At 44.8% G+C, this 16918-nt stretch overlaps 1 protein-coding gene across 3 annotated transcripts in view; it reads left to right on the top strand.

Moving 5' to 3' along the window:
- SETBP1 (SET binding protein 1) overlaps positions 1-16918 on the top strand; it is a 268231-nt gene that overhangs the window by 186997 nt on the left and 64316 nt on the right. For all 3 annotated transcript variants that reach the window (XM_038169752.2, XM_038169753.2, XM_038169755.2), the window contains one exon: positions 439-3904. In XM_038169752.2, coding sequence (XP_038025680.2) covers positions 439-3904 — 3466 coding nt within the window. The remainder of the gene's footprint in view (positions 1-438; positions 3905-16918) is intronic.

Raw genomic sequence — 16918 nt, 5'->3', positions numbered from 1 at the left:
TTGTAACTTCTTAGATAATTCTGCATTCTTGTTGTTTACAATGGGATTAGTTCTGATCAAGTTCTGCAAGGAATTACATTTAAGGAAAACGAGATTCTCACCAGGACGTTGAGTTACACCATTCATCCATTGAAAAGGAATATTTTACTTGTGTTTTAAATTAAAAATCAATAGAAGATGTTTCCTCAACAATTTAACATTTTAGAAGTATTTCTATTGTTTTTAGAATGGGAAAACAAAACAAAACTTGTTTACAGTGCATGAATCTAAAAATTTGACTGGAGTATAAGAACATTTTATAAAGGCTGCTAATCCTTATGAGGACGTCAGCTTAGAAGAGTTTTCATTCATTGTATAATGAAAGAGCTGAAACCAGTGGTTACAACTGGACTGGTAAACTAACATTTTTTCCTATTTTTGTTTTCTTCTGCATTCCAGGTGTATGACAGGCCACAAAAACATTCTGCTCTGCACTATGATCCAGGCCTCCAACAAGACTTCACCGGTGACACCTTAAAATCAAAGCACCAGCAGAAAAGTAGCAACCAGCACCATCTTGACTGGTCAGCAAGCTCTGATACTGGATCCACTTCTCAAAGTTGTTTCATCAACACAGAACCCAGTCGAGAAGCAGTCAGTGCCACCAAGGCCACCACTCCAGAGCCAGGAGTTTCCTTCAGCAAATCCCAAGCAAAGAAGTCCTGTGCCAGCAGCACATGGGGGCAGCTGTCAGCCAGCAGCAAAGAGCTTGCCATCTGCAGTGCAGTCCCATCACCCAACAACATTAGTGCAGCTGCCCAGCCAAGCAGCGCTACTGAATGCAACGGGCTGTTGACTCTTAGTGATCAAGAGGGAAGTGTGCAGCTGGAGGCCCCCGATCAGCCTGCTGGGAGTACAAAGAAGAAGTCCAGCAAAAAAGACTTGATAAATCAAACCATCCAAACTGCAGACATTGAATGGGTGAAGAGTGCTCAAAAAGTATTTGATAGCAAATCCCATGACAGCATGGAAGGAAAAAAGGAGTCTTACTCGATGGACACTGTGTTGGACGTGTCACCCTCGAAGCAGAATCCCACTTCTGCTAGCAGTTGTGAAAGTGACACCAGTCATGTACGAATTACTATCCCAATTAAGTCTCCGACAACAGATTCATCTGGCCACAAAAGGAAAAAAAGGCAATCTACAAAATCTTCTATGGAGAAAACTATCCAGGAGAAAAGCCTGCCTTCTGCACTTGCTATGAGCAGTGAAGTAGCAAACAGGACTAGCTCTCAGTCAGAGGGGAGTAAAAAAGATCTTCGAGCCACAAAGCCAGGGAAAGTGATTGAAAATGAGTCCCCCTTAGTAGCTATTGACAGCAGTGTGCTTACTGACAAAGCTTCCCCCAACAGCGCCACCCGACTTAGAAAACCTGTAGCTGTGACACCCACTCTCCTATCCACCGATCTTCCTACAGCTAGCAAATTATCTGAGGTCCAGCACCCCAAACTTGCAGCTAAGCGGCGATGGACCTGCAGCAAACCTAAATCTCTCCTTCGGGAGACCTCCATGACAGCATCGGAGAAGCTGATGGTGGAGCCTCCTTCAGCCTATCCCATCACACCATCCAGCCCTCTGTATACCAATACAGACAGTCTTACTGTGATCACACCTGTCAAGAAAAAAAGAGGACGACCAAAGAAACAGCCTTTGCTCACTGTTGAAACCATTCATGAGGGAACCTCTACCAGCCCAGTGAGTCCAATCAATCGTGAGTTTCCAGGAACAAAGAAAAGGAAGAGGAGACGTAATCTGGCCAAGTTGGCCCAGTTGGTCCCAGGAGAGGACAAGTCCATCAGTGAACTCAAATTTCATAAAAAGGTTGGGAAGCTTGGGGTCTTGGATAAGAAGACTATCAAGACCATTAACAAGATGAAGACCCTCAAGAGGAAGAATATTCTCAATCAGATCTTGTCCTCCTGCTCCAGCAGCATAGCTCTGAAAGCGAAAGTCCAGCCACCATCTAGTGCTGGGCCAACAACCATTGATGCCAGGCTAGGGAAGCAGATCAATGTCAGCAAGAGGGGGACTATCTATATTGGTAAAAAAAGGGGCAGAAAGCCAAGAGCAGAGCTGCAGCCTCAGACAGAAGAACCTAAGACAGCCATCAAGCACTCAAGGCCTGTTTCCAGCCAGCCAGAAAACCCAGCAGTGCCTTCCAACCTGCAGTCACTTGTGGCATCGTCACCAGCAGCTATTCATCCGCTTTCGACACAGTTAGTGGGGACTAATGGCAACCTTAGCCCTGCAAGTACTGAAACAAATTTTTCAGAGTTAAAAACTATGCCAAATCTTCAACCTATCAGTGCTCTTCCTACAAAAACCCAGAAAGGAATGCACAGTGGAACTTGGAAGCTGTCTCCACCCAGGTTAATGGCTAATTCACCTTCCCACCTCTGTGAAATAGGTTCTCTGAAAGAAGTCACTCTGTCGCCAGTGAGTGAGTCTCACAGTGAGGAAACCATACCAAGCGACAGCGGGATAGGTACAGACAACAACAGCACTTCTGACCAAGCCGAGAAAAGCTCAGAATCCCGCCGGAGATACTCCTTTGATTTCTGCAGCCTGGACAATCCAGAGGCTATCCCATCTGACACCAGCACAAAGAACAGGCATGGTCACCGGCAGAAACATCTCATTGTGGATAACTTTCTCTCTCATGAGAGCATTAAAAAGCCAAAGCACAAGAGGAAAAGGAAAAGCCTGCAGAACAGAGATGACCTCCAGTTTCTGGCAGACCTTGAGGAACTCATCAATAAGTTTCAAGTGTTCAGGATTTCCCATCGAAGTTACACATTTTATCATGAAAATCCATATCCCAGCATCTTCAGGATTAATTTTGATCACTACTATCCTGTGCCATATATCCAGTATGACCCATTGCTCTATCTTCGCAGGACCTCTGATATGAAGTCTAAGAAGAAGCGTGGTAGACCTGCCAAAACCAATGACACCATGACAAAGGTGCCTTTTTTACAAGGGTTCGGTTACCCTATTCCCAGTGGGAGTTACTATGCACCCTATGGAATGCCTTACACATCAATGCCTATGATGAATCTTGGTTACTATGGTCAGTATCCAGCTCCTTTGTACCTGTCTCACACGCTCGGAGCGGCTTCCCCATTTATGAGACCTACCGTGCCCCCACCCCAATTCCATGCAAGCTCTCATATGAAGATGTCCACCACTGCCAAGCATAAAACAAAACATGGAGTGCACCTACAAACACCTGTGGGAATGGGCCTTGGAGACATGCAGTCCTCTTTGGCTCCTCCAAAGGTCGGAGGAACAAGCCTTTCAAGTGGCCGACTTCACAAAAGGAAACACAAACATAAGCACAAGCATAAGGATGAGCGGATACTGGGGACACATGAAGATCTGAGTGGTCTCTTTGCTAGCAAGTCCACTGGCTTCTCCAGCCATGCAATCAATGAAAGGCTAAGTGGCTCAGATAAAGATCTCTCCTTGCTCAATGAGAAAAGCAAGCATAAGGAGAAGCAGAAGCACCAGCATTGTGAATCTGGGCACAAAGGCTCAAAGAGTAACTTCGAAGTGGATACGCTGTCTACGTTATCACTTTCTGATGCCCAGCAGTGGACGCAGAGTAAAGATAAAAGTGACTCAAGCAATGATCCCATTGACTCTTGCACAAAAAGATACTCTGGTAATACTGAGAGTAATGCAAGATCAGAGTCCCTGGACATGTTTGGTGAAATGAATTCCTCGAGTGAGAAGCGGGACAACGATGCAAGTGGGAATAAAAGAAGAAGCTTTGAAGGGTTTGGAACTTACAGGGAAAAGGACATTCAGCCCTTCAGGACAAATAGGAAGGACAGAAGTACTTATGATTCTTCAGCCTCTTCAGGTAAGCTCCATTTTATTCCATTTTATCTTTCTGCATTTAAAATTAAATTTAAATTTGAATAATTTAAAACTTGTGTTTTCCAACAACTATGTTTGAGTCACTAACTTCTCTGGCTTTTTGTCATCTAATCCTGTTTTGGTCGCATGTTAAGCTGAAACCTTTAGAAGTATTTGAATTGTTAAACTTTTATTTATTTATTTATTTATTTAATATATAAATATTTCTCTTGCCTTTGTACATTTATCTTTGCTGGAACAAAAGTTCTTCAAAAATCTAGCCATTGCGTTCTGCAACAGCAGCAATTGCAAAGTCTGTTGGAAAAGTAGGCATCCCTCTTTCTGGGATCTAATGTCTCGAGGTCTTGGTCATTGCCCAGCCTTTGGGAGTACAGCCATAGTACTGAGCAGTCTTCCCTCTGGCCCACAAAGTGTACAAAATCAATTTGTTGATGGGCTGGGCAAGTTGTAGGGGAAGCTGTGGGTCAATGTCCCATGCCTGGTGTGGTGTACTGGTGGTCCAGAGGGACCCATCACAGCAATGGCAGTGCTGAATATATGGAGACCCTGGGTACAATCCTTGCGTAAATCTGTCACTTCCAGTTGGCAGGTGTGGTGTAAGGTAATTATCCTGAGCATCAAGTGGCTGTGGGAGGGACTGGTGTCATCGAAACAATAAACCCTAGCCAATTGACTCTGAAGAGTTTGAGGATGCATGACTTGGAAATACAAGCTGAATATATAGGAAGGGAGGAAGCTCTTTTGGATGCTAAGGACATCTGTTCCTCTCCCACAGAGTTGGGGGAAAGGAATCTGAATCTTGTCTGAAAGACTGAATTGTACTTTACAATAGGGAGCTGCATTTGTGATGACACAGAGGCAGGTGTTTCACTGCAATATAAATGAATTTAGCTTGGGAGCAAGCCCAGAGCTCCTGCACCATCAGATATTTATCACAAAGCAGATTTCACACTTGGTTGTGGAAAAGGGTGAGCTTTACTGAACCAACCAACAATGGACGGGATTCTGATGTGCTAAAAAAGAGCTTCAAAGAGACATAATTCATAGCCTCCAAAAAGAAAAGAAATCAGCAGAGAACATAGAGGGAACAGGGAATTTGTATAACCTGCCAATGTGAGGCTCTTAAGTTTTTTATTGACTTGTAGCTGATTGAGATCCAAGGTCTGCTCATACTTAAGCCACCTAGACATTTCCATTTCCTTCACGGAGACCAGGGTCTGTGCTATTATAATCAAAAGCAGTCTAAAATGAGAGCTTATCCTACGGAAACATTTCCATTCACAATATCACATTATATCAGAGCAGTTGTGACACCCAGAAAATAGACACTTGGAAACATAGGAAAGAGACTGAATTCAGTCCCTGGCTACATCAGGGTTGCTACATGCCTGTCAAATAAAAAAATTCTTCTCCAGCAAGCAATGTGGTGGCTATTACAGTAAAGATGTTGTGTCCCACCAAACAAGGGTTAAAAATCTTCAGATTTTTTTACAGGGCTGTTTTGCTGTTGTCCACTAAAAGTTACTGATTTCCCAGTCTGATAACAGTTGGATGTGTAGCCTCTTTCCCTTCAGAGAAGAAGATGTTTGCCGAGCCTGTTTTCCCAATTTAACATATTTCACTTAGGCACAGCAGATTGTCAAGAAAAAATTCTTAGCACTGGTGAACCCAAACAAGTTTCCAAATTAGGGGCATAATCCCCACCAGGCTGATTTGGAAATAGAATTTGTTAAGAAAAAGTCTATTTCCTGTCATTTTCCTTCTGTTTATTGTCCATGACAATAAAAACATAAGATGGAGTGGTAGAAATTGCAATAGGAGCTTCATCAGATTTGCTGTTCAAACTCATAAAGCTGGTTTTCATTTAAACCAGAATTATTATTTTTATTTATTTTTTTTTTGTTCTTCGTGATTACAACTGCACACCATTCCCCATGACCTAATCCATCAAGTCACAGATTATGAACTGGTTTCTTCATTGTCAAGCTATTATTTAGATGGAAAAATCATCAGCAGTTAACTAAGCAGAGCCAGCTAACCAGAGCCATACCTTGCACTACAAGGAAAAATACTAAAACTAAACAACTCTGCCAAGAAAGGCCTGGAGCCAAGACTGCTCATTAAAGCCTAGGAACATCTGTCTGCTTATGACTGTCTAAGATCTCCATGCAGCTTTTTTCCTCTCTGCCTTTGACCTTCACTGGGATTCCCAACAGAGGTCCATACTTGAGTCTAGCCATAGCTATTAACTGGTTTCCACTGAGGAGGGATTAAACTTTTCCATGATAACCTTGGCCTTCTTTCTCCTAATTCACCTTGCATTTCCCTGAGGTGGCTAAACAGTGATTGTCTAATCATAAAAATAAAAGGTAAAAGGGGGGGTGAGGGGGGTGGGGAAGCGCCCTATGAGAACACATCTCTGTCCCAGGAGGCAATTCCATATCCTGATTGTTCCTGCCATCCCGTATTTGTCATCTTTCACAATTGGTCTCACAATATAAAAGTAATATATAACAGAAATAAAAGGAGACATCCTGAATACTCAGGTGAAAGCTGGAAATAAATTTATATAATCATTTCAGTGTTTATCTTTACTGCATGGGCATTTTGGCATGCTCAGGAATGCCATTTGCAACTTCATGGTGTGTTGCTGGAGATGACATATGGAGCAAAAGCCACCCACCCTGCGTAGAGATATCTGTGATAAGAGTGATGAGAGGACCATTTATTGCTCTTCAGCATTTAGGCTTTGCAGTTAGCTTTGCTGTAGTGTGCTGGTGAAGGCACTGTTGTATTGTTGCTATTTTTATCATTATTACCTGAGTTATAACAGCACTTAGCAAGTTCTGAAAAGTTCAGTGTTCCTGATGCTATGCATTGGCAATGCATATGGTAGCAAACAGCCCTGCTATATAACCCTAATGCCTGCATATGATTTTGTGATCTAGAAAGGTTAGGAAAAACCATTACACTTGCTTTCTGGAGGAGCTGGAAATCTCTGCAAAAGGTCCCTTGCAGGGAGTGCCATCAGCCACCTCGCTTGGCTGCAGGAAGCTTGTTCCATTCCCTGCATGGCACCAGCTTGGACATTCTCTGGAGGGGACCTTGTGAGCTCTCACTCATTTGGCACATCTTGGGACCTCCTGCAGTTAAAAGTGCAGAGTAAATGCAGGTGGCTGTTCTCCACGTGCACTGCCCATTTCTCTACCATTGCTCTGGAGATCATTTCCATAAACACTGGGTAATAACTCTTCCCCTTCCTTCCCATCCTCTTCACGTGACCTGTTTCTTTCTACTGCTTTTTTTCGCTATTTTTTTTTCCCAAGATTCCTTGTACTCACCCAACCTTCCTGTATTTAAACAGACTGGTTAATGGTACCAAAATGAACACTACTTGCTTGTTTGTCTGCAGCAGATGACTACTTGGTGGCATTGCTCAGGTCTGCAGGCAAGGATGCTGCAGGTGCTTCAGACCCTGCCCTGCTACAATCTGTACTGTCACTCAAGCACATCCTAAAGAGATCTTTCCAGCTGTGTTGTGCAATAAGCCTTGGAGTTGACTCTCTCCCTCTGCTCTGCACAGCCAGAGGTGCACCTCATGCATTTGCAACATGCTCTGATGTCCCTCTGGCACTGCGTGACCTGAGGCGCTGTGCACAGCTGGATGGCTGAGCCTTTCATCTGCTCGCCAGTTGATGCTAAAGCCCCAGGTGAGGGACCAAGGGAGAGGCCACAGATTGGTGACACAGCTGGGCTGGGGAGACTGAGAGCAGAGCTGTGTTTGAAAGAGGTCCTCATGGCAAACTCCTCAGCTTCTTGGCATGTCAGCCTGCTTCTCTTTCATACATGGTACTGAAGAAGAGGCTTGAATTGCTGATGAGCAGTCTTAATGCTGTAACTTGTGCCTTGGAAAAGAGTAGGAATTGTCGGCCTTCTGGGCTGCAAGCCCACACTGCTGGCACCTTGCACTTGTTGAACCTCATTAAGTTCACGTGGTCCCAATTCTCAGCCTTGCCCAGGTCCCTCTGGATGGCATCCCTTCCTTCTGTTGTATCACTGCTCCACTTGGCTTGGTGTCATCTGCAAACTTACTGAGGGTGCACTCGATCACACTGTGTCATTGATACAGATATACAAGCAAAGGGTGTCTTGCATGTTAGGCATCATGGCTGAAAGATCAGCTAAGAAGTACATGGGTTTCATCGCATATAGCACAGACAACGTGCACAGTAAATTTACAAGAATATAAAGTTAATCCTACTCAGCTATTAGGAAGGTAGTAACCATCAGTCTCTGAATGCTGGATAGTTAGCATGACAAGCAAATTAATGTTTAACTTCCCTACAAGTTCCCCACCCACTCCACCCCTGAGATCCAGCAGTGAATGAATTTCTTCTGACTTGACCTTTCCTTCTCAGCTAGGCTATATGGTGTTGGCTTAAGGCTGAATGAAATTCACCAGTAAGTAGCGTTTGGCCCTAAGACTTGAGGGAAGAGGGGCTGTGCCACTTGTACGTATGTACATACCCAACCACATTCAGTAAAAGCACAACTCTATGCTGCAATTACTTAAGTTGTTTTTAATGTCTTTGTCTTGAAAATATCCTTGTTCCTGTTAAAAAGCCTTAAGTTGGTTGATTAAACCTTCCAAAGAAAGAGTAGGAGGAGCGCTGGAAGAGGGGGGAAGTGACAATCAAGTGGATGAACAGCATTCATCTGATGTCAGTACTAACATACTTACAAGTAACCACACATTGCTGAGGAGTGCCATTTATCCAGATGAGATTTCTTCCCTGACAAAACTCCGCTCCACAGCTCAGTTTTCTGCTGGAATGGGCTATTTCCATGCAGCACAGAATAAATCTCTGGTCATCCTCTCTCAGAAGTCAAACGTGTTATTGTGATTTAAAACAGGACTTGCTATGAGCAAAAACAAACATGGTGAAATATTGGCAAAGCCACTACAAGGGTTTTCTTGTTGTTTAAGAAACAGCATATGAACTTCTAGATCATTATTACGAAGTTTTAATCACACTGCTTTCTTTCTTCTACTGAATGTATAGGGAAGACCAAGACAAATAAGAGTATTCAACTGTCTTAGTAATCAAACTTTACTTTTTTTTTGTATATTATTTTCCATGAATAATATTTTTATAGATCCAGAATTACAGGGTAGGTTCATTATTCTGTAGTGGATATATTATTTCAGGAATAGTGGAAATGGGTCCAACACTATGTTGATGAAAGTTTTCTCATTTGGCCATCCCAGAGACATGCTATGAATGCCTATCCTGACCGAGTCTTGTGTGTATGCTCATGGATGCACCTTTACATACTGGGGCAAATGGGGAGAAAGGACAATTAGGGGAATTAACAAATTTAATCAAATATCAATTCAAACACATACATAAAGTCACCTTCCTTTCTTCAGTAGCAAGATTTGACTCAGTGGCATCTAGGTGGCACGTGGCAGTGTGTGCACAGATGCAGAGGTGAGCTGATGTGTGGCATGGGGTTTGGAGTCCCATTTTATGTACCATAGTTTTCTCACATGACTCCAGAAAATATCTAAACAGGATTAAACCCCAGTGTCTGGCTTGGAAAGGGGGATAAAACCACTATCCTGATGCAGAGAGCTATGGTGAGTACTTGAAGTGGATGGGAGAAGAGCCAGGCGCGAACTTCACTTGCCAGGGATGTGTGGAGCATTCATCACCCTTACTCTTCCCAGCTCAGTTTCTGCCATGGTTTCCTCTAACACCCCAGGCTCCTACACAGCTTCAGGCAACTGCAGCAGTTTTCCAGACCCAGTGCCAGTGGGGGATTGTTCCTTCCTCCTGTGTTGGGTGGGGAGGGACAGGCCCTGTACAGTTATAGGGTGAGTGTTTATACCATCTGGCCCACAAATCCCAGCATCGAGCTTTACAAAATCCCATTATTTGTAAATACAATTACATTCATAAAAACATCTGTTTGGGCCCCTGGATGCTTGAGTGTGCAACTCAAACTACTGAAATGACCTCTGAAAGTGCTGTCCAGCCCCCCTTGGAGAAATGTCCTTCTTGTTGTTTTCCGCCAGTCATGGGGAGAGGAGGCCAAAGTGGCGTGGCTGTTGCTTCATCCTGCCCACGGCAGTTCCTAGAGGAATGGGCTGCTGAGGGAAGACAAGAATGATGGGGAAAACAAGTCAAAGCTTTCCTTGAAAGTGCTTTGACCAAGGCATTTGAAATACAGTGGGTTTTGCTGTTGTTGTTGTTTAGCACTGCCGCTTGCTTACTGTGCTGCTTCCAATGTTTGCACTGACCATGGAGAGAAGAAACAAGAGGGAAGCTGGAGAGGGAGAGGGAGCTGGAGTATTTACCACCCAACCAATCTTTTATTTCCTTTCTTAATGATTGTATGTTTATTGCGCTGCCTGAGGCTCAGTACAAAGTCTTTTGGACCAGCGATGAATTAATCAAATTAAATGCTGTGACCCCTTTGCTTTCTGGGAGTGTTACAAGCCTCCCAGCACCCTGCCTAATTTCTGCCTCTAACTCTGTCCAACAGTCAAACAGTTCTTCCTTTGCAACTTGGCTGCTCCCAGCTATTTATCTTCACTCTTTCTGGCCAATGCCAGAATGTCTTGTTTGAAGTTTTTATTTAGACCACTGCTGGTTTATGGAATTGTGCAGATTCCACGTTGGGTGTGCAGCAGATTCACGTCAGACACAATTGGCTTCTGCTGGGCTCTTGGCTTTAAAAGGCAATAAAGAATCAAGGCCTGATTCTCTTCTCATCCTCACATAAATCAAATGTCTCTCCATTGAAGTCAGTGAAGTTGACTTCAACCCCAAAGGAGAGAAGTTTCTGTTGTGGCAAAATGAGGCTGTGGGGCTGGGAAGTGTCCCATTGGTGGCCAAAGTCCATGCGGCTGGGCTCTACCTGTACTGTGCCATGGAAACTCCTGCAACCAGCCTCAGTTTGGCATCTGTAGAGAAAATTTCATTAGCCCGGAGGGAGAGGACAGGCTAGGATTTTGACAGTGGGTACTTGTTTCAGTTGCAGCCTTAAGAAGCATTAGAAGAAAAAGTATGTGTTTTAGCTCTGGACTATACCCGCTATAAAAGCATATTATTTCTCACTTGAAGGCACTGATAATCTAAGTACAAGGCAAGAGGTCTGTTCAGATCCATGGAGGAAGTAAAACAAAGCAATTGCTGTATCTTCACTATTAACCTGCCTGTCACTGTGATACAAATCTAGGTATAGGAAGAGCTGAGCTCAAGAGATCTGCTCTGAGTTGGATCCTCCTGTACTCGAGGTGACTTACATCCCATCCAGCCCAACTGCAAGCATGAGAGCTGGGGTCTGTGACCTCCTGAGCATGCTCTGGGGAGGCTTTTCTGTTCCCACCACCCACCAAGAGTTTATATTCATCTATCACAGCAAAAGAAAGCTGAAAGAGAATTATCCCAGTTGTCTTCACCTACCGGATTGCAGCAATGATGCCAAACAAGAAAAGAGCAAGAAGTCCTTGTTTTAAGGTTTGACTGACTATGAAGGAGATCAGAGTAATTCTCCTATAGATCAAGGGCTGAGGGGAAGGATGAGGAAGGAAAGTGTTGACCATGGAGGAGGTTTTAGAATGCAAGGATTCATAATAAGGCCCATTTATGATCTGTCACAGAAGGCACGCAGCTGGGCAGGAACACACAGGGGCTTTTGCAGCAGCACTGAGCCTGATCAAACTTTTGCAAAGGGTGGCACTGGATTAAGGAGGCTTTAGGAGTGTGTGCAATGCAGAGTTAACTGTCAGGCAAGAGCAGGACTGGATGGCTCGGAGGGATTTGCTAATGAGCTATCAAGCCGTGGGTCACTGGTTGAAATTTAATCTGCAAGAACAGTGACAGAAAATCAAATAAAAGTGCTGACGTCAGAGTGATGCTGCAGCAGCAGTGAAAGTGTTGCTGGTGCCTCCTGCAGCACACACAGACAGCTTAAATGAACCAGGAGCAAACTGTGAAGAACTCGCCTGGCTGATCCCAACGGCAAGATACAGCACAGCCAAGGTTTATTCTATGAGTAACACGCAGTGAGGATGCTTGTGAATGACATCAGCATATCTGATCACAGACTGAGACCCAAATCCGGTGTTATACACCACTAAAAACAGTTGTGGATGCTCTAGGTAGGCTTTGCCCAGTGGTATCTCAGTAGGTGAATCAGCAGAATGCAACTGAGGAGGGGAGCATCCTCCCATGGTGGAGGATTTTAGCATTAGGTCCCATGCTGGGGCCAGCAGTGGTGGAAAAGCTTTCCCACTCCTGGGCTGCCTGGCTTGTCTCTCGGGTTGGGGACCAAAGGGAAGAGGGCAGTATAAGAGCAGTACAAGAGCAGTAGATGCCATCAGCATTGGTAGCAGCAAGGCACGTAGGGCTCAGCACACTGGAGAAGTCAGCCTTGTGCTTCTCAGTCCAGAGTAAGGAGACTTTACTCACCCATGCCATCAACTGAGAAGCATCTGTGGCTTTTGAATTAACTCTTTCTCTGCCTGAAGGATCACCCTAGCTTCTACCCCACTGATGTGCTTTTTGTCCTTTTCACTGATTTTCAGGAGCTCAGTACCTCAGGTATTTTTTAGGACCACTTGTGATCCTTCCCCTGAGGGTATTAGGTCTTTGCAGAGGGCACAAGTTGCCATTTCAGCTTGGTATCTTTGGCCTTTCGTGCTTCCAGTTTAGGCTGGGAAGGGAGCAACAGTCAATGTTCTTTTCTGTGCCAGCTTCTATTAGTTGGCATAAGAGCACTTAAGTAAGTTGACACAGAGTTTGAGATACTTGGTTTGCTTAAAAAAGAAAAGAAAAATTCCTCGGACTACACTAGGATCTCTTTGCTGCCCAAAGTCTAGTCTGCACCGCTAAAAGCTTGGGCTTAGCCCAAGCCTGGGACGTGTTCAGTTGCAGAATATTTGTCATTTTGATGTTTGTTTATTTTCTATTTAAAAAAAAATAATCTCCGGGAGAGCAAGAAGTTCAAAAAATAGTTAAACTCCAGATTCATGCACATTTCCTGTTTTGCTTCTTAACAAAACCTCAAAACCACTTTGAACAAGTTTCCCACCTCAGCTGAGGGTGGAGCTGTGTACGCCCCACACGTGGCCTCAGGAAGTGCACCCAAGGACAATAGCACATCTCCCTTGGCACGGTGGGGCCAAAGTTGCTGCTAGCAGGGCAGTCAATACGTGCGCCTGTGCATGACTGCCCAAAAGCGCTTCTGACTCAGCCAAGTACACTGGAAAACTTTAAATTTACTCTTTCCAACAGGACAGACCGAGCAGTAGGGATGTGGCAGAATGTTTTTTAATGGTCTGTCTCTTTGCGATGCTCGGCAGATATTGGCTGTTGTCGGTACACTGGGAGAGCTGTTGCAATGTCATCAGTTTGATCTGGTGAGACAACATCTTGGTAAATAAGAAGAGCAGATAAATCTGCTGCCCTGAAATTAATGGTTGTTGCCTGATCCCCTGTTAAATGAATTCGTTGCAATCTGAAGCAATGCATGCATTTTGCAAACCCAGCATTCTTTGGCTCCTGCCGTGCATCATGACATTACTTTAGGCGGTAAGGAAGATCATAGGTGTGATATGGTGTGCTGTGGTAGATAGTCAAGTAGCTAGATGCCTGGGAACTCTGGATAGAGCTATGGCATCTGGGTGTGTAATTCTAAGTGCTTAGCGTTAACGTAATAAGCAGTGCTTAACGTTTCCTCCCACACTAGAAGCATACCCATTAAAGTTTAGCCAAGTCAGCTCTGCAAGTCCTTGCATAAAAGCACAACTGCTAAAATACTAGTAGGAGCCACTCTTATATTAAGAAGTGGGTAGAGCAAGATGCATTAACCCAAATTCTCCTGTACTGCTAATCAGGGAAGTCTTGCTGAGATTAAGGAAACCCCTAGCAGGTAAAAATGATAACAAATCAGGCTCAAGCCCAGATTAAGGACTCCCGAGTCTTTTCCTCAGCTCTGCTTCTCAGATGTTGCAGAGTCTAAATAAGTCAATGGATGTGATTGAGACCATCCATGAGTCTACTGAAGTCCACACGAGTGAATTGTGTATGTCAAAATCCCAGGGAATGGCTGTTTCATCTGAAGTAGCACTTCCCAGGGAAACAGCACGTGTATGAGTCTGGGCCATGCATTTCAGACTTAAGAGTAACTTAAGCACATAAGCATATGGCTTCACACATGTTCAGTGGTTGAAAGCTCAAAGTAGCTAGGTGTGTAGCTCCCAGCAGTCAGACCTATGAGTCATGATGGAGCAGGGCTAATATTTCCCCGGGTATTGAAAATGCCCACTTCATTGAGTCATAGTCCGACCAAAACCACTGGTCTTAGGTGACATTCAGCTAGCATGAAACACCTCGGCAAAACTAACTTGGGGCGTATTTATACTGGTTTTGTGGGCCAGAGTCTATGCCTCTGGACTGCTTGTTGCAGGCTGGCTTGTGTTCACACAGCTGAGAGCTGGGAGTGCCTGTTGGGGACAGACCAACCCATGTTGTGCAGTGCTTGATCCTGACCTCCACTGGGCAATGCCTCTCTTCAAATTTATGTATTTATTTATATGTGTTTTTTGATTGATTATGAAATAGATCCCAGAATGGGTGCTGTTTGCAGCCACCTGCTTCCTTTGTGCTCTGGGAAGTGACTAGAGGGACACTGGGGGTTTGGGGACTTCAGGCAAGCATTGCAATGTTGAACCAGGTGAGAGCCAAGGCTGTGCAGTGCATATCTGGAGCACACTGTCCGCTTGTCCATGCCCAGCTTTCCTCTCAAATGAAAAAAATGGCTCCCTAATGGCCAGCTAACAAGTGTAGAGCATTAAGAATCTAGATATCAGGATATAGGAGAGGGACAAGGGAAGAGTCCGTTTGGCAGTGTGGGAATCCCTGGACATTCCTAAGTGCAGCTAAGCCTGGGACATGAGGGACTACCTGTCCCCTGACCTAGCTGTTCTCATGCCTTTTATCTGACAGAGCTCTAAAATAGGAGATTTTCAGGCAAAAGACCTCCTCTTCCACTTGGCTGACATGCTCTAGCCTCTTCATCTTACCTTCCTGGCTGCTGAGCAGTTGGGCTGCAGCGGTCAGTGCCACCACCCCAGCCCCACCTGCAGCCTGGTATTGCCCTGGCAAGTGGGTCAGCCCCCTTGGGCAGGACAGCTTGCATCTCTACTTTTCCAGTTTCCAGATTCATTCTCAGACCTTTAATATCTTGTGCTTTCTCCTCCCACTTACCCCAGGAGACAGGTGCTTGCCTTTCACAAGGGAATTTGCATTTCAGATCTCAGATAGGTAAGCATGCACACTGCTGAGCCTTGCATTAAGCCCTTACCCAGCCACAGACCCGACAATAATGCTTTCCGGTGCCTGCGTGGCTGTGTGCAGCCACACCAAGTCATCCCATGGAGGCACCACAGCTCACCACCTGTCAGTGGAGAAACATGAGCTTTGCTTGGGTGCTGCTTCAAAGGTATTGGGGTCTGCCTTGCTTGTGTAGTTTGTGTAGGCACCTGCCCTAAGTGATGTGAATCATTCTGCTGGAGCCAAGCACCTATTTCTTTTAGGTGTTGCAACATCTAAATTGAGTGCCTAAAGCAGACAGTCTCAATCTAGCCTCCAGGGTCTCCACGTTTACCTACAAATATAATGATATAATAGTCCTTGCCTAACTCAAAGGGCTGTTGCAAGATTTTAATTAATTAATGCTGGCAAGGCTTGGAGATGTTGGAAATAAAATGAGGTCTATAAATGAAGTGTATTACTATGACTAGATGGCACTTCTGCTTTACTTTCACACCATACCTGGGCATGGAGCAGGGCAGATGCTTCCTCTGATTCACTGTGAATCATGAAGAAGCTTACTTAAAACGTGGATGGTATTGATATATTTATATAGGTTAAAATGTTCTGGGGAAGAGGCATTGCTTCTCATTCCAAGAGTGCTGCACTTGCTCTCTTTCTCCCCCAGTTTCTCAGTGTTACCCCATCTATACTGGAGTCCTCAGTTACTCAGTGCTCAGTTTAAGTGTGATATGCCAGAAGGCATCTGGAGATGTGACGGTCCTGCTAGGATTTGCAGGAGACCTAATTACTCCCCAGTGACAGTTCTGGCTGGCACTGGTGCTCATCCTGAGCACTGTACTCCCCCGGGTAGCTTTTGGTCTTCCATTTCACTAGCATAACTGGTGTTAATTATAGCCCTGCAGTTTCAGTGGTGGGCAAGGCACCCAAGAGAAGTTGGTATCCCTGAAGTCCTCCTGTGTGCCTAGCACCGGATTAGCACACAAAACTCTTTGGACCGAGTCCCTTGGTAGGTCACACCATTTCATTAAATTACAAAATAGCTCATTAGATTGCAAGTCAGATTTAATTTTCCCTGTATGTAAATTCTTAATGAAGAATGCTATAAATTTCCTTGCTAAGCACTTTGCCTTCACTGGTAAGTGAAACACAGGTTGATGCTTCATGGCTAAGAGGGGGAGAGATGGAGAAGAGAGACAGGGAACATTTACAGCAAAACGGTCTAAGTCTGGGTGATGCCACTGAACACTAAAGAGATGCTGATGTTCAGCTGGCCACCAGAAAGAGATGGGATCAGGAGGAGGAGGCTGGGTGGCTGTACAGGTGGCTACTATGGCCCTGTCATCAGGCCTCCTGCACTCTTTTCATGTGCATAATATAGTACTAGCAGCTGCTCTTGCTCCTCACAGTGCAAGAGGGGTCCTGGCATTGCCATCTGCCCCCCTGGCATTGCCTGTCTTTGGTCCACTAAACTGGACCCAACTAATTACCTTTGGCTGTGGCCAGAAGAATACTCCTTTCTCCAAGCCGTTAGTGTAACTGGGAAGCATCATCACTTCTCTTATTATCATCCTTATGTCTTCATCAAAGACATGATTTACTCTTTCCCCCAAGAGCAATCGCTAATTCAGGGGATAGGAGACACTTTGAAG

This window comes from Anas platyrhynchos, chromosome Z, assembly GCF_047663525.1.
Source record: "Anas platyrhynchos isolate ZD024472 breed Pekin duck chromosome Z, IASCAAS_PekinDuck_T2T, whole genome shotgun sequence".
NCBI lineage: Eukaryota > Metazoa > Chordata > Aves > Anseriformes > Anatidae > Anas > Anas platyrhynchos.
Note: the sequence above shows the minus strand (reverse complement) of the source record. Positions and strands in the feature narration are given on the sequence as shown.